The 18488-nt window shown below is 35.7% G+C and overlaps 1 protein-coding gene and 1 long non-coding RNA gene across 5 annotated transcripts in view; one reads left to right on the top strand and one right to left on the bottom strand.

Moving 5' to 3' along the window:
* The window catches only part of LOC121382728 (choline transporter-like protein 2), a 117740-nt gene that overhangs the window by 21624 nt on the left and 77628 nt on the right, over window positions 1–18488 (top strand). For 3 of the 4 annotated variants that reach the window (XM_041512286.1, XM_041512283.1, XM_041512285.1), the window contains exon 2: window positions 16901–16949. In XM_041512286.1, coding sequence (XP_041368220.1) covers window positions 16901–16949 — 49 coding nt within the window. Of the gene's footprint in view, window positions 1–5069; window positions 5909–16900; window positions 16950–18488 lie in introns of those variants that run through there. The other variant, XM_041512284.1, reaches the window with a different exon arrangement.
* LOC121382730 lies at window positions 7453–14100 on the bottom strand. The gene is made up of 2 exons (XR_005959214.1): window positions 13484–14100; window positions 7453–12333 (listed from the first exon to the last, which is right to left on the bottom strand). It is a non-coding gene; the product is annotated as an uncharacterized LOC121382730 (long non-coding RNA).

The raw sequence follows: 18488 nt of genomic DNA, 5'->3' as shown, positions 1-18488 counted from the left end.
TAATTTTCTCCTAGTCCACATACAAATGCATGTTTGTGTTCCTTAGTGCATTTTTAGGTAAAATAATTAAAAGGTTACAATACTAATTACTTTTATATTCTATATTTTTGAATGAAATAAAGGAACATACCTATTGTAAATTATAATCATATGAAAACATTTTCCCCAGCCCGTAAAAATGCAAACATTATCAATGAAAGTATTGCTTTAAACATTATTGAATCATAACTTGAGAAACAGAATGCATGAAGTGCACGAAGTAATCACCATGTGATAGGTCCTCTTACATGTACACCCGATTAACCAGGGCCGTAGCGAGGATTCACTCTCTCTCTCTCTCTCTCTCTCTCTTTGTCTGTGTGTGTGTGTGTGTGTGTGTGTGTGTGTGTGTCTGTCTGTCTGTCTGTCTGTGTATGTGTGTGAGGGGGTTGCAGCCATTTCAGGGAGGTTACATACTTTTAAAACGTCAATATCTCTAATACGCCCCTGCTTCCTCGCCCCGGCAGTCAAAACAGTGCAGCTTAGCACGCAGGCGTTTCAGGCCACGCCTCCCATAATAGTGATGTGCCAAGGGAAAAGCGCCGTGTCATGGTACACGGTTCAAATTGATTCTACCACATTGTATATCTCCTTGCAAGCGAGTTCATTACTGATTACTTATTTAGCTCGTGCCTGGATCGATGTTTGTTTACCGGTTACCACAAAATAATGGAAACTTCAACCCAGACGTGTTTTATCATTGACTGATTGAAACACAAAAGAATTAGGTACACGTTTTCAATTTACTTGGCATTCTCCATAATACAAACACATCACCACATCAATATATTTATGTTTTATCAATATATCGATCACACGCGAACCTTTCTCCATAATACAAACACATCACCACATCAGTAAATATACTGAACAAAAAAAGCTATTCACAAAAATGTCCAGCGAAAATATCGACAAAACAGTTCATATTCGAATCGCCCCTGACTATCGTTGACTGTTGTTAAGTTTGCAAACACATACGTTTTGGCATAATTTATATCATCGACTATTATGTTTATCTTGAGCCACTGATATCTCCAGCTTGGTGGTTCGGTCCCTTCAACATCGAGATACCGAAGTTTGATAGATATATATTATATATATATATATATATATATTATATTATATTATATTATATTATATTATATTATATATATTTATATATTATATATATATACTGAACAAAAAAAGAAACTTCCGATTTGTACATATAGTATTTGTTGTGTTAAAGAATTCATTGTGTAATGAAATTATATAGGTAGTATTAGCCTTGAGCTGTATTATCAGGATTCATGAATTTTATCGATTATTTTTGCACTGTTAATCGTCGACAACGTGAAATTCAATTTGCACGTGCATGCATAGTTCGACATGTCCCGTGTAGTATTCGGTCAATTTGTTTTACTTGTCTTACTGACATTGTTGTCAAGTGAACGAAAACGCTTCAAAATTTGTAAAAAAAATTAACGTTTTTTACCTTGTAGCATTTTTAGTATGCCAAGAATACCCAATAGTTTACGCGAACGGACGATTGGCATGCTTGATGCTGGCATGTCGACAGAAGACGTTGCAAGACATGTTGGGAGTTCTAGTCGAGCGATACGTAAGATTTCGAACGACAGGAAGCACCAACGACTTGCCACGTCGTGGACGTCCGCGTGTTACAACGCGTGGTCAAGAATGCTATATCATGAACACGCATTTGCGCAATCGATTCCAAACTGCCACTGCTACTGCTGCTAACACACCTGGGCTTCATAATAACCGAATCGGTGGGCAAACTGTTCGTAATCGTCTGCGGGAGAACGGTTTACATGCACGACGTCTCATGGGCGGGGGGGGGGGGGGGGGGGGGGGGGGGGGGGGGGTCGATGGGTTCGACCGCCCCCCCCCCCCCCGAAATCGCTTTTTTTTATAATTTAATATATTTGACATTGATATCTGACATTATTATATTTACTCAACATAGAAATATATGCCCAATATCTCTGCAATCTATTTTGGAACCCCCCTTTTCAAAACTCAACATAGAAATATATGCCCAATATCTCTGCAATCTATTTTGGAACCCCCCTTTTCAAAATCCTATGTACGCCCATGCGTCTAAATTGTCTTAATTGGGCACGCGTGTACACACTCGTTGGATACGGCGACGCTGGAATACCGTTCTTTTTTCGGATGAATCCAGATTTTCTTTATAACGTGGTCATGGCAGGGTGCGCGTCTACCGTAGGAGAAATGAACGCTATGCTGACTGTTGTGTTCTTGAACGAGATCGTTTCGGGGGTGGGGGTTGTGTCATGGTCTGGGCAGCCATTGCCCATGGTTATCGTTCACCACTAGTCGTCATTGATGGCAATTTAAATGCTCAACGTTACCGCGATGACATTCTCGCTCATCACGTCATTCCTCTGTTCCATAACAACGCCAACATCTCGATTTTTCAGCATGATAATGCCACCTCTCATACAGCTAGAGACACTGTACATTTTCTTAGGACAAATAACTTTGATTTCATTGATGACTGGCCCGCTAAAAGTCCTGATCTCAACCCCATCGAGCATGTCTGGGATAGTCTGGACAGACGATTGAGCCGTCGTCCCAACCCACCCGCTAACGTCAACGAACTTCGCCAAGCGTTCATTCAGGAATGGAACAATATTCCACAGGCAGAAATGAAAACTTTAGTCAATTCTATGCGCCTGCGATGCACTGCAGTGGTCAATTCAAGAGGTGGTCATACCCGTTATTAAGTGGGTGTTGTTGTTTTTAACCCCTACCACACTTGGTCAAAATTTCTCCCAGTTTCTCTTAACCTATGGCCATGATTTTTGCACCAAACGATGCATCATGGAACACTCTTTAAACGTATATATAACAATTATTCCCCCGGTTTGTTTTCATCAAGTTATGTTCAAGCAAAGTTAGCGGAAGTTTCTTATTTTGTTCAGTATATATCGGTCACACGCGAACCAGTCAGTACTGTTCGTCGCTATGCACAAAATAATTATTATCAAGTCAAACATTTGCAATTTTAGCTTTCAGGCACGGATCTCGTGACACCACTTTTGAAAAGGTAGAGGTCACAAGCCTGCTGTGAACCCTAAATGTTTTTAGTTCTTGAAGGCACAATAGCTATAAGCTATAATAGCATTAAGAACGAATCGAACTGCATCGTTTGATATTAAACACTCTAGGGAGCAGCTAGTTCGTAGCGAGATGTCAAACTCTATCAAATTACACAAACAAACAAAAAATTAAATTTTGTTTTATTTTACGACGCCACATAAGCACATCGATTCATTAATCATCGGCTATTGGATGTCAACAATTTGGTAATTTTAGAGGAAGGAAATATTTTATTTAACGACGCACTCAACACATTTTATTTACGGTTATATGGCATCAGACATGTGGTTAAGTACCACACAGATTAAATTAATTTTAGAGATGTAACCCGCTACATTTTCCCATTAGTAGCAAGGAATCTTTTATATGCACCATCCCACAGACAGGATAGCACATACCATAGGAAATGTGTAATGTCGTTCACTAAGTCGATACAATATATTTGTCTGCTACACCTTTACGTTTCCAGTCTAGCCACAGCGAGGCTCTCTTAGTACAAGCTGTAATTGCACACAGGGCGTCCTGAGGGATATCACCGCGGTTCTTAATTTTATGTATTTTAGCCAAAACATAAAAGTAATCTGGCTTTGATATAGGCCAATAGGTTACTGCATGTGCATGAATGGATATCCTTGGAGTTGTTTCCTTGTACTGCTGTATATACTGAATTGACCTCCATGAGGTTAACACATGCCTTCATATAGCCCCCTACATTCCATAGCACGATATTACCTCCCTTGACTGCCTTGCCAATAACAATATTAGGGTCTGAGGTACTGACTAATCAGAATTGAGGCATGCCTGTTCTAGACCTAGCGAGTAAAGATGCAAACTAACCTGCTCATTGACTTTTATCAATGGCCTGATTTCTGAGGTGTGACTAACCAACCTTATGAAACAGAATCTTTTCACTTAAGTATAAATCAAATTAACTTTTCACAGTGTAGGAATGTCAGCCAATTTTGACTCATGTATATGTATGCGCGTGTATGTTTGTCTGTCTGTCTGTGTGCGTGCGTGCGTGCGTGTGTGTATTTAATGATATTCTAATAAATGTGTGTTGTATTCGCTACTCCATGAACGATATTGAGAATTTTGTCACGTGGGCACCATTGTTATAATTCATTCAACGAGTCATGATATTGAATGGACATTGTGATAATTGATAATTGCTTCACCCCCACCACCCCTCAGTTTTGATGATCCCATTATAGACATGTATTTTGTTATCTAATACAATACTGGAAAGCACATGCTGGAATAGTTTTGTGATTACACTATGTCTGTCATACTCAGATATGTTGTTTGTATTATACTATGTCTTTCATACTCAGATATGTTGTTTGTATTATACTATGTCTGTCATACTCAGATATGTTGTTTGTATACTATTGATCATAGTTGGGCGGGACGTAGCCCAGTGGTAAAGTGCTCGCTTGGCGCATGATCGGTTTGGGATCAATTCCCGTCAGTGGGATCATTGGACTATTTCTCTTTCCAGCCAATGCACCACAACTGCCATTGTATGTGCTATCCTGTCTGTGGGATGGTGCATATAAACGATCCCTTGCTACTAATTGAAAAATGTAGCGGGTGTCCTATTTAAAACTATACGTCAAAATTACCACATGTTTGACATCCAATAGCCGATGATTAAATCAATGTGCTCTAGTGGTGTCGTTAAACAAAACAAAACAAAACATTGATCATAGTAAGAAAATAATAACATGACAAATAACAAAAACTTGTGATACGACTTCATCTTACTCATACATACATGACTGAAAATAAATATTGTCCATGTGATATGCTGAATACACCACTACAAATATTATTTTAAATAGTCTTAAGTAGAAATCAATGATAAAATCACGTTCTTTTTGTATTCAGGCGGCAATCTTGGATTTAATACATCTTACATCTTTGGAAAACTGCCATTCTGTTTTCCTCAATATATATTAAACGTTTATATAGAATCATGTAATACACATTTCACATGCAACCAACAGAAGTCTTTACTATACAGTTTTAAATTATACACAAAACCTCCGAAGATAATATGGTTTTGTAGTGAAAAATAGTAATGAAATACTCGCCAAATCGTAATGAACTTGGTATAGATTGAAGGTTTCCAGGAGGCCTGTGAATAATATGAAGGATGACAGACAGGACAGCACATACCATAACCTTTGATATACCAGTCGTGGCTCATTGGCTTGTATTGAAGTGGTATTTAGGGTGATGGTAGAATGCAGCGTAACTGCATTGTGCACACAAATAATTGGTACCTTTTTTTTCAAATATGTATTTAATTTGTTATAAAGTGGTCCCTAAAACAAATGTGTTGTTACATCAACTGTCTACAATGCGCAGTTTTGATTTTAAATGCCCCACTATAAAATAGGACGGTTTTTTTGTTTAGAACGAGCGAGCTGTTAAATGTATTGTGTACTGGAAGTACCCTTCGCATTGGTATGTAATCTTCATTTGTATGTCTTTTTATGATGTGTATTAATCAGTGCACGTGCTACTTGTAATGTATATTATTTGATCGATGTCCTACAGCTGTCACCACAGTGTGATAATTTTGCTGTAGTATCTCATGGAATTATCAAATAAAGAGCTAGCTGGGTTGTGACGGTTATCTGCGGATGGTTCAGTAACGAATGAAGGATACAGGTTACCCTGGATATAACCAAGTATAGGACAACAATGGGAAAGGTTTCTCCGTCATCGGACGAAAGTAAGTTTAGTACCTGCTACATAGACAGATTTCGGCAGGCAAATAGTACGAAACACGTGCGACGTGTGTGCAACACGGTTGATTAAGATTACTGTGAAACAAATATGGCCCATTAGTAAAATAAATATAGTCGAAATTGTTACAAGATGACTAAGCAATACTGTGTCAATGACAAGATAATAATATACTGTGAGACAGGTAAAGACCAATGATAAAAAGTGATTGTAAACAGTAATTTGTGAGACAGGTAAAGACCAATGACAAGATGGTTGGAGACAGTAATTTGTGAGACAGGTAAAGACAAATGACAAAATGAATGTAGGCAATTATTTGTCAAACTGGTATAGACCAGTGACAAGATCACTGTAGGTTATAATTTGTCAGACAGGCACACACAAATGACAGGATCACTACAGCCAATCATTTGAGAGACAGATAACAATTGTCTCTTTTGTTTAACGACACCACTAGAGCACATTAATTTATTAATCATCGGCAATTGGATGTCAAACAGTCTTTAGGGAGAAAAACCGCTACATTTCCCCCATTAGTAGCAAGGGATCTTTTATATCCACCATCCCACATACGGGATAATTCATACCGCAGCCTTTGATATACCAGTCGTGGTGCACTGGCTGAAACGAGAAATAGCCCAAATGGGCCCATCGATCCGAGACCGATGGCTCATCAAGCGAGCGTTTTACCACTGGGCTACATCACGGTAGGTAATAACTTGTGAGACCGGTAAAGACTAATGATTAGATCAGTGTTGGCAATGATTGGTCAGTCAGGTGTAGCTCAGTGGCAAGATGAGTAGCCCACAATGGTTCTCTCCAAATGTTGTGACAAGCGATCGATAGCCAACGTATGTAATGTCATATCTATACAAATACATAGAAAAAATCCTTTGCTGATATTCGGTATGTGTAGCCCATATGATAGCAACGTTTTTCTGTTCTGGCTATACTGTATATATAACCTAGACTAAATCAGTTTATTACAACCTAAGAAACACATTTGATATTTTGATATTAATTAGGATTATATTTGTGTTTTATGAGTGATGAACAGTGAACAAAATTATATATAGAACATAAAATATAATATTAGTGCTCCGCAAATTGACAACTATAGGGGACAGGTCTGCAGGACAGTCGAGAATGAAACTAATTTTTCAAGTGCACCAATATTTATAAATAATTGACAGCCTTGATTAAGTTTTTGATATAGTAAGTCTTTATGATTATTGTAAGCAGGACATTTAGTTATAAAATGTAATTAACTTTGCACAGCTTTCCTATTTCTAATCTGTGTTCACATATGCTTGGCTTTGTTATTGTTCTGAAATTGCCATTTTTCATTTAGTTAACTGCAGAGCTAAACTATACATCTCGGCAAAAGATAAGCACCACCACCTTTTTGTAACAAGTGAATGTTTCAAGTGTTGATTATTTTTCAAGTGGTTATAACATCCACACCTATTAAATTATTGTTACTGGTGTACTATGCAGTGCACTATATTAAAAGACCACAAACACAGAAAATTTATGTCGGTATTTCGTTTTATTAAAAAGAGGTTATTCCCTGAAAAATAATTGTCATGCTTGCATTTACTTTATACTTAAGTGGCTTGAGTATAATTGGTAACATTGTTGTTGTTTTTTTTTGTTTTGTTTTTTTGTTTTTTTAATCATTTATTATCCCCAGCCAAGTTTGACCATGTCAAGGTAGGGGAGCCTTGATTTCATGGCCTTACAATAGAGTTGCTATATAAGTGAAAATGCATAATATTATAGTAATTTAACATATAAATATATTTCTAGTGTTCCCATATGGTTGGGGATTGGCAAAGAAAGCCAAAATGCTATGATTCATATCTTGGAAAGAGTTGAGAAAAGTAGAAGGAAAGAAAGAAAATACAATAGAATAGAAAGAAATTAATGAATGAATAGATAGATAGATAGATAGATAGATAAATAAATAAATAAATAAATGGGGGGGGGGGAGACTTAAAATCTATGCTACGAAAAGAGACTTATATTTCGAAACGAAAAAACCTGCAATTACAAACGAAATGACCTGTAATTCGAAACAAGCTATTTATAAGAAGTTTCAGTTAAAAAGATTAAGCCACTGTGTCCATTGGTTATTGAAAATTTCATGTTCACAATTTTTTTATGAAATAAACCTTTCGATTTCAAATTTGTTTCGCAATATATTTTTAACTCCATTTATATTTAATACTTTTTTCTGTACTTTCATACTATAAATATAATATTTAATATTGATAATTAACCAATTTACAAAGTTGCTGTGTTCATTATTAACCATACCAAACAACAATATCTCGGTTAAAACAAATATCAATTCCAGTTTCAGTCTGTATCCAATGTTTTGTAGCTCCCCAAATGTGGTTAACCTTATTGCAGTCAAAAAATAGATGTGGTATCGTTTCTGGAGAATTTTGACAGAAGTCACAAGCATTTGAGTCAACATAATGTATCATGTGTAAAAATTTATTTGTAGTTAACATTCTATGCAGTATTCTGTATTGAAACCATGATAAGGTTGAATCTTTTACACATCGAAAAGGAATAACATAATACTTTTCCCATTGCCTGGTATCGTACATAAATCCTTCGTTCGCATATTTTAATTGTGCTTTGGGGGTTATAGTTTGTGAAGTTATCATATCATAAAAATCTTTACAACCTTTTTTGTCTTTTAATAAACATTTTAGTTTAAACGGAAAAACCGGATTTTTTAGAATTGTGAACGTGTCATCCCTTATTGTTCCAATCTTGTTTATAAATGATTTAATAGCACTTGTAAGTCTTTCCTGTCATGGACAGAAGAGCCGGCCAAGGCCGGCTCTTGCGCCCACGACAGGCGTGCGCTACAACAGCTTTCTCTGAATGTGCACGTAAAACCCTATGACATGACATGACTTGTAAGTGAAGCATATTCTAAGAAGTTTGTATTTATATGATATTTTGTTGCAAACTGTTCGTATGTATAAAAATCACCTTGTTCATTTAATAAATCATTTATAAATATAATACCGTTATCTATATAAATTTTGTATATAAATGGTTTGTGACCTATACATATTTTGCTATTATACCAAATATTAATGCTTAAAATATCCTCAACATTTTGTGGTTTTTGATATTTGTGTATCTCTAACGAGCTGAACAAGGTGTCTCTCCAAAACGTATTTCGGACGTGTTCAATATTTTGCATTAGGAAATAATCGCCTTGTATAATCAAGTCTTTTAAAGATATGTTTGTAACCGATTTAAACAAAGTTATCCACTTTGAGTTATTTAAAAACATTCTTTGAATCCACGTGCATTTTAAGGCTGTTATAAAATTTGATATGTTTATCATTTTAATAGCACCTGTTTTGTAATTTTGTATTATTAGATTCCGTTTCAGTTTTTCAGTATTGCTCTGCCAGATAAATTTAAAAAATAATGTATTTACATTTTTTATCAATTTGTCATTTGGATTTGGTAGCGCTATTAACAGATGGGTTAGCTTTGGCATTATTAAAGTTTTCAGTATTGTTATTCTTCCTAAAACTGTTAATCTTCTAACAGACCATAACCTCATTAATTTTTGCATTTCTATTATTTTAGAATCATAGTTCAGTGCAATTATTTGTTCCATGTTAACTGCGAAGTTGATACCGAGCAAATTAAATTGTGTTGCGCCCCATTCTAACTTCCACCGCGTACGATGGAACACATCCTTAGAAAACTTTTTCTTTCCGATCCATATAGCTTTTGATTTAGAAAAATTAATTTTTAGGCCTGATATATATGCATAATAATCTAAAACCGTCAATGTATTGTACAGAGACTCGGGAGAACCATAAAGAATGAAACTTGTGTCATCTGCATATTGCGAAATTAAATATTCTTCGCCATCAATACTGATTCCCTTAATATTGCTAGAGTTTCTATTATAATTGCAAGTACTTCAGCACACAGAATAAATATATAAGGAGACAGAGGATCTCCTTGCCTACAACCCCTTTCTAATTTGAAAGCTTCAGATAAAAATCCATTCTGTATTACACTAGATAAAGAATTATTGTAAAACATTTTTATCCAGTTTTTAATGGATGTTTTAAAGTTAAATATATCTAACACTTTATATATAAACGACCAAGATAAAGAATCGAATGCTTTTTCAAAATCAATTAGTAGCAGTAATCCAGGAATATCATGTTCTTCTGTGTATAACATAATGTTATAGATTAATCTAATATTTTCCTCAATGTATCTTCCTTTAACGAAACCAGTTTGGTCTTTGTCTAATAATTTATCCAAAACGGTTTTAATTCTATTCGCGATACATCCTGACGCCATTTTATAAGTACAGTTTAAAAGGGTTAAAGGTCGCCAATTTTTTAAGAATTCTTTTGATTTATTAGGTTTTGGGATACATGTTATAATACCTAGCTTTTGTACATGAGACATTTCTTTAATAGTGTAACTATAGTTGATAGATCTAATTATATAGTGTCCTAAATCCATCTAAAACATTTTAAAGAATTCAGCCGTAAATCCATCAGACCCCGGGCTCTTGTAATTTTTCATAGCTTTAAGAAATGTTAATACCTCCGTATATTTTATTTCACCCTCTAATATTTCAGCTTCTTTATCAGTTAATTTATTAAAACTAAAGTGAGATAGTTTTTTAATAATATCATCATCATTTTGCCACGATGGTGCGGAATAAAGATTTTGGTAAAATTTCTTTGTTTCTTTTAAAATTTGCTTCTGATCCTTAATTTCTATTCCATTATCTAACTGAATTTTTGATATTAATTTACTGAAATAATTACGAGATTCTAAATTGCAAAAATACTTAGTTGGTTTTTCGCCTTCTTCTATCCATTGTGACCTTGACCTAATATAATGACCTTTGAGTTTTTCTTTACGTAATTCTAATAATTCAGACTTTTTGCTTTCGATTCTTTTCCAGTCAACTACATGTTCGTTTTCCTCTAAAGCTTTTATTTCATCACATATAGTTTGTTCTAATTCGGTGTTTAATTTTTTCTTATACACGGAAAAAGATATACTTTTCCCCCTTATTTCCATGAGTAATGTTTCTAGAAAGAGTTGGTAACATTGTTAATACAGTTTATTTTCTACAAACCTTTTATGCAATTACAATGGAGTAACTAAAGTTTATGGAGGATATACACTTTAGTCAGAAGTAAATAGTCAGTTATAACAGAAAAAAGGAAGTGTCTAGGGTCTATTTTTTTCTTCTATTTTTGCAATTACAAATAATTAAAAAACCCACTATAAAGTTAATTTAATATAATAATCAATATTATAATTGTAAAATGCCACATTTATCTGTATTGATATTTCATTCAAACATGTGAAATCAGGGTATATATGATCAAACTAAGTATGTCAGAGAGCGGAAGTGCACTTATGAAATCGTTTCGAACCTAGTATGAGAATGTTTAGCATCAAAATCATTTCCACTAACATGCGACATCTTCGGTACCTGGTGTACTACCTGTTACATGGACGACATTCTGGACACGTATACTCATACTACTGATGAGTCGTTTGGTCGTCAGTTGTGGGATCCTGTATCATTGTCCATGCAGTGCTTGGGCAAGTTCTGAATATTCTGCACTGGGTGTTCTTTAACTTTCAGTTTGCGACCCAAAATATCCCTCAAATGTTTCATAGGATTAAGATCAGGACTCTGCTCAATGGCAGTCGTCTTTACATGCTGGAGCACTGCTCGCGCTCTGTGTGACCTGGCGTTATCATCCATGAATATGGGACATGTTGCAAGTACATGTATATGATTGGTTATCAAAGTGTGGAATAACTTCGGTATCCAAACTGTCTGTGTGGTATTTCTGTTCCACGCAACACCACCAGGTTTAACTTACAGTCGTAGGAATATCACCCCCTCACCACGAGGGACCCTCCACAAAAGCAACTGCCTCCTGGGTGTTGTGCTGGTCATATGTAGTTCCTCTATGTCTCTAAATTCCTGTTCTGCCATCAGTCGTGTTGAACAGGATCCGGCTTTCATCGTACTAGTGCACATTGTCTGCGCCATGGTCTGATGTTCCAGGCCGCTCTACCGTTACACCAGCAAAGTCTGGTGATAGGTCGCCGTGATCTCATTCCAACCGCACGAAGGCTTCTTCTGACCGTGCTGGTGGATATCCGGCTGTATGTCCCCATAGTTCACGGAGGACGGTTGCGTTGGTGCAGGGTCTCAGTGTTGCAAGTCGATCTGAGGCACGATTTTCTCTATTCGGCCCTACTAATGTTCTTATGTCGTCCTGGCCTAGGCCGGTCCTTCACCTGACCTGTCGCTGCCTCTTTCCGCACTAATCTGTAACCATGGTGTGGATGCAGGTCAAACAGGAACTAAACGGAATAGGTTTAAATTATATATGGAACTTAGCACATGCTGATAACAGTGTTTACAATGTAATTAGAGAAAGGATAACTGATATAATCAAGCAACAATGTTACAGTAGAATAATGATAATTCCAAAGGGAAGTCTACACAAACACTTGTTAAATAATTTCAAATTACAAGATTATCTTAGAAAACCATTGGACGATTGGCATTTAAAAGAAAAAGTAAAATCGGAATATGTACACATAAACTCAATATAGAATTTGGCAGTGTAGAAATATTGAAAGATCACTGAGAAATTTTACACTACGTGACAAAAAATGAAATAGAAGACGAATATCGTTTTTCCTCCAATGGCCACAATATAATGATTTATGAATGAAATTTATTAATACATATTACCATAGACGTCCAACCGTTTTCAAACTGACCCAGCTGACCCAGCTATTAGCGTATGACAATGTTAAATAACTTAATAATTTTTTAATTTTTTTTTACTAAATCACTGTATTCTGTACATATCCTGTATATATTTATTATTTTGTTGTACATTGTATTATGCTGATAACTTGTATAAACATAAAGCAATAAAGAACTTGAACTTGAACTTGATAGATAACTAGTTTAACGTGCCGATATACCACTAGGGTTTCGAACACGCCTTGAACGTGATAAAAGGTTCGAACCAAGCTTCCTGCACGATAATCAAGTATTTCTCATCCCTATAACACTCCATTTCAGATTCTCAGTTAAACTGCGCCTAGCCAGAGCCGCTTTACTATAAGTATCACTTCAATAGCTCCAAGAAACAACACTGGTTCAAATTGTTTTCGCGTTTGTGCTGTAACAACTATCAAATTTATAATAATGTTATTTGTCTGAAACATCGAGTGTACATAGCTATACCAGCTAGTGGTACCTTGTGCGTCGATAATATATGGCCAGTGCGCATCCTGTACTATTTGTGTTGTTCGTTACTGGCTATAGTAACGAACAACATAACTGAGTCCAGTCTTTGAACGCACGGATGTTGATATCAGTTATTAAGGATTATACTCCACTTCCAGTATCGTTGTCATGGTTTATTTTGTTAAAAGTGTAGGTGTATTTACAGATATAGCTACACCTTTCCTCAAAAAGTGTAAAAGTACTAACCACCACCTCTCCTCCCCATCCGGCAGCTTCACAGCCTCGTTCGAGTTCACGCTGGATCCGCAACTGTGGATATTGATTCCCTTTGTGCTACGGGCGGTTTGGTGCAAACAATCACATCCATTTTAAACTAAAGAACTCCATGACAAATAATTAATAGACTTGTTACTAAAGACGACGCCACACGATATGATGTAATCGTACAGAGCCGTTCGAATGAACTGCTGAGGCGATGTCACACGATACGACTTGATTGCAACACACCTTTACCAGGAAATCGTAACGTTTGTCTTTGTCACCCAGGAGTTGCTTGTACAATACGAACGTTTGAACGTATTCTAAGTAGACCTATCTCACATCCTAAATGCTAGCAACTCGTGGGACGCTACCAAGGAACTTACGTAAGATTACGCAACAGAAAGCGTTGAGGGGTTGTCTCATATTTGTTACACATCTCATTTGTTACACACCCGTTCTTACGGTTCCAGTTCTTACAGTCAGCTTAGGGACTAATTAAGCAAAGCCCTATAACCTTAGTGGAACAGTCTAGTCCAATTCAACTTTTCAATTCAACTTTATTCTATCAAATCAATCACATTGGTACATAATACATGTATGCATATGTGAATTGATATGCATACTGTAAATCGGGAAAATAACACGTGTTTAAACTATAAAAAAAAAAAATCCAAGCGTATTGTTTTACTTCATAAACGGTTTTACTTTTAAAACGGCCTTAATTGTTAACAACTGAAGCCGTGAACAATATTATTTCAGTTTACAGTACATCAGCTACACGCATATATTCTCTATCATCACATAGTAAATAGATAATTTGTAATAAATAAATGTGAATATATGTTATGGTCTTGTGTCTTAATTGTTAATAGAAGGCGAGTCCATTATTGCATTCTAGGTAGAAGGTATAGTATTAGCAGTTCACTCAACTATGACATATGTTGTTATATGATGTGTCAGAAATGAGACGTGTAACAAATGGGAGGAAACCCGTTGAGAGGCATTGGGAGATGTTATAATGTAGCGCCAAGAGAGATTGCACAGTCATTGTCCAATTATTAATGATTCTGTCTGGTCGACAAAATGGTGAAAACTAAACACCATTCACTTGTGATATGCACGCATAAGCACATTTATCACAGCTAGGTTGTGAACTGCTACGCTATGTCATACAACTGTACTTCTGTACACATTCTATATAATCGTAATCGTAATCGATTACAATAGTAGGTCTGTCCGTATATAATGATTAACCCAAATGTAATTTAGCATCAATATTGCATTTCATAAGAAACTTATAATAAACTATGTTTTAAATAGAAGTTAGCACAATGTGCTTTTAAATATTTTAGAATTTTAGATGTTTGGAGTGTCTCGTGGGCTGTTTGACCGGATGCTTTACTTGCTAAGATACAAACAGTGAAAAATATGTATATTTCATTTGAAGAATCTATCTGAAAAAGTTTTAAAAATTAGAAAAAATAACTCGACAGTTTATTGCGCTCTAACGGGTAGATCATAACAGTGAAACCAATATTTGTGTAAGTTGAAAACGTCCCAAGTTACCTTGATTTTCGGGTTTTAGAAATGAAACAAATTGCCTGAAACAGGCCGGGGTCAACATTAGAAATCCTCCGAAAGTAAACATCGGATTAATTCAATATTTTGATACTTTTTTGTAGGCAGGAGAAATTAAATCTACAATTACAAGATAGTTTAACTGTAAGAAACAGAAACTGCCGTACAAACAGAAATTATACACAATAGAGGCCAATACACATGTCTTATACACATGATTTTTTTTTTAATACAAGTAATCCCCGCCCCAACAACCTACCAAATTTCAACTATATCGGCCCAGAACTTTTTTTCAGAAAATAACACAACAGAGGCGACAAATAATATATTTTTTTTAAATACAATAATAATAATGATAATAATCCTACGAAAACAACAGGTTCCCGCTAAAGGCTTGGGAACCAAATAAATCAAGTATGTATCAAATATTGGGGCCGACTGGGCTTAAATCAGTTTGCGTTCACATCACCAGCGGAAGACGCGCGGTTACCAGATTTTTAGGTGGACGATAATAAACGTTCTTGAGATGAAATTAAAGTGTTGCTTGGGCGTGCAAGCGCGTACTTCTCAAGCTGTTTCAGCAGCTCAAGTTTCGTTTAACAGAAAGCCAATTGGTATGGCAGAATACCGATTGACACTCACTGATCTATAAAACTGTGAAGTGTACCGGGGCCTGAAGTATAACATTTGTCACTATGACTGAAATTAATCTTTGGGGTGTAGAGTTCATGGAAATGTAAGATGACATTTTCTAAAGTTGGTGCGAACAAGATGACGGCCATAAAAAAATGGCCGCCAGTCAATCAACAAAATTGTATATCTTTAGAGCTACAACACTTAGAACTGTGATCTTGGTGTCAAAACTGATGTTTATGGAGTAACGTCATCAAAACTGTTTGGAATACTGTCAGATAATTGGTTGTCAAACAAACAAAATGGCTGACTAAAATGGTGTTTTTGATATTGTTGTTGCACGACACGTGTTGTGTTAAATATTACGTTTTGATGGTTAATAAGGTTAGTCAATATGGTTTGAACAAAATTTAACCCAAAATTGTAAATGCTTGTCTAAAATGATAAATCAAGATATGCTATACCATTGATAAAATCGATGTTCATTGAGTATTGTTATCATTAGTATAGTGTTTAATCTGTTAGCATTCACGAGTTACCATAATTGCAATATCAAACCATAAATAAATGAAATGAATGAGTAAATGTGATTTCGAGAAAACTGATGAAACAGGCTCTATTTGCTGTAATTGACCCCAAATTGGTGAACATCGTGGTGTGCACCAGTGGTATCCTCCCATTTGTTACACGTCCCGTTTCTTACACACCTTATAACAACATAGGTCATGGTTGAGTGAACTGCTAATCCTATACCTTCTACCTAGTATTCAATAATAGACGCACCTTCTATTAACAATCAAGACACATTAACAGAACATATATTCACTAAGTCACCACTGGTTGAAGTTCTAGTCATTAATTAATAGTAGACCGGATGCTGTACACCCCCACAAACCCCCACCCCACCCCATAAATAACCCCCCCTCCAAAAAAAAAATCAAAAAAAATCAAACCAACCACAAGAAACCAGCCACACACTAAGAAAACCAACACCCCCCCCCAACCCCCCCCCCAAAAAAAAAAAATAGCCGACTTACGCTAATTGTTTTCGGCACGTTCCCAGAAACATATTTTGTTTTTCAAACGTCTTAAATAGATATTTACAAATTACTGATAGAAATAATCGACGAAAATAATTTTATAACATTTCTAACACTACTTTAATCATCAATTTGTTTGTTTTCCTTTTAGGCCAACCGTTAACGTATGATCCAAGCAAGAAGGGGCCGATAAAGAACAGGTCAGTATTATTATTATTTGTTTTATATTAGTCATGGATTATATTACCCAGGTTAAAAGTGAAATATGCCTATTAACAACTTCATACTCACGGATAAAATAATTCCATAATTAAAGCAACACGAATTAGTACATTTCTGAAAATGACTTAATATTGAAACTTAAAAATTGTAGGAAATAAAGCATTAGTTTACAGAAAAGTTTATAATGACATGTTAATTTATATTACACTATTAACAAACATACCATATTATACAAGTAAATATACAAGTTTTGTTTTGTTTACGACACCACTAGATCACATTGATCTATTTAGCATCGGTTATTGCAGCAGGGTGTGCACTTTACGGTTGCCCGGTCGGTCTAGGCTAGTGAACACAACGTCGAGCAAATCAAAACTTTATCGTGAATCGCCCGCTTGGCGACCAAAATTTCGCGCATTCGTTACAGCGTATTATTTCGGAATGTCCAAAATGTAATGTTTGTAAAACAGCTAAACTGCATTTCATTTCAACTTATTTTCGTGGTTATATCCAATTAAGGTTCAAACACGCTGTCCTGGGTACACACCTCAGCTATCTGGTCTGTCTGTCCAGAACAGTGGGTTAGTTATTAATTATTAGTTGTTAGTGAGAGAGAATAGGGTGTAGTGGCCTTACACCTACCCACTGAATCGTTAAAACTCGCTCTGGGTGAGAGCCGCTACCGAGCTGCGAATCTTATACCTACAAGCCTTATGTCTGATGGTTTAACCACGACGCCACCAAGGCCGGTAAACAGCTAAACAGTAGTTTTGGTAATAATTCAATTGACTGGTTCTCCGGTATGTATAATATACAGCCAAACTAACAGTGTTTTCTGGGGAAATTAATGGCCAACCAGTCTTTTAAACTAAAAAAGTATCCGGAACACTGGTCAATTTTGTTTACCACATGCAGCTACATTTGGAATGCTCGCTCGATTAGGCGATCGAAATTCAATGGGAACTATTATTAAAAAAAAAAAAACCCTAACAAAATTGAAACAAAAGCCCTATGTGGTTGTTGAAAATAGCTCCACCGTTGAAAAAGTAGATATACAATTTTGTAAAAGAAATATTGGGTGTAAGAAAAGGAACGTGTAACGAATTTGTTTATAACGAACTGGGACGGTTTCCACTTCAAGTAAGAAGAAAACTGATCATTTTTAAATATTGGATAAAATTACGTAACACTACAAATTGTATTCTAAGGGGTATATATGAAGAATTGGCACAATATAACGACAATTGGGTAATGAACATTAGACAGGAACCGTATTCACTTGGATTAAACTATATTTGGAATTTATCGTATGTTGACGACAGTATCTACATTATAATCAAAGAAAGGACGTTAGATACTTTAAAGCAATTGTGTTACAGCAAAACAATGACAACGCCTAAAGGACTTCTATATCAACTTTTATTAAATGAATTTAGATTACAAACATATTTAAGATTGCTAATGGAAACACGTTATATAAAAGAAATATGTAAGATTAGAATATGCGATCATAAATT

Source organism: Gigantopelta aegis, chromosome 10, assembly GCF_016097555.1.
Source record: "Gigantopelta aegis isolate Gae_Host chromosome 10, Gae_host_genome, whole genome shotgun sequence".
Taxonomy (NCBI): domain Eukaryota; kingdom Metazoa; phylum Mollusca; class Gastropoda; order Neomphalida; family Peltospiridae; genus Gigantopelta; species Gigantopelta aegis.
The sequence above is the reverse complement of the archived record's forward strand: the minus strand, read 5'-3'. Positions and strand labels throughout refer to the sequence as shown.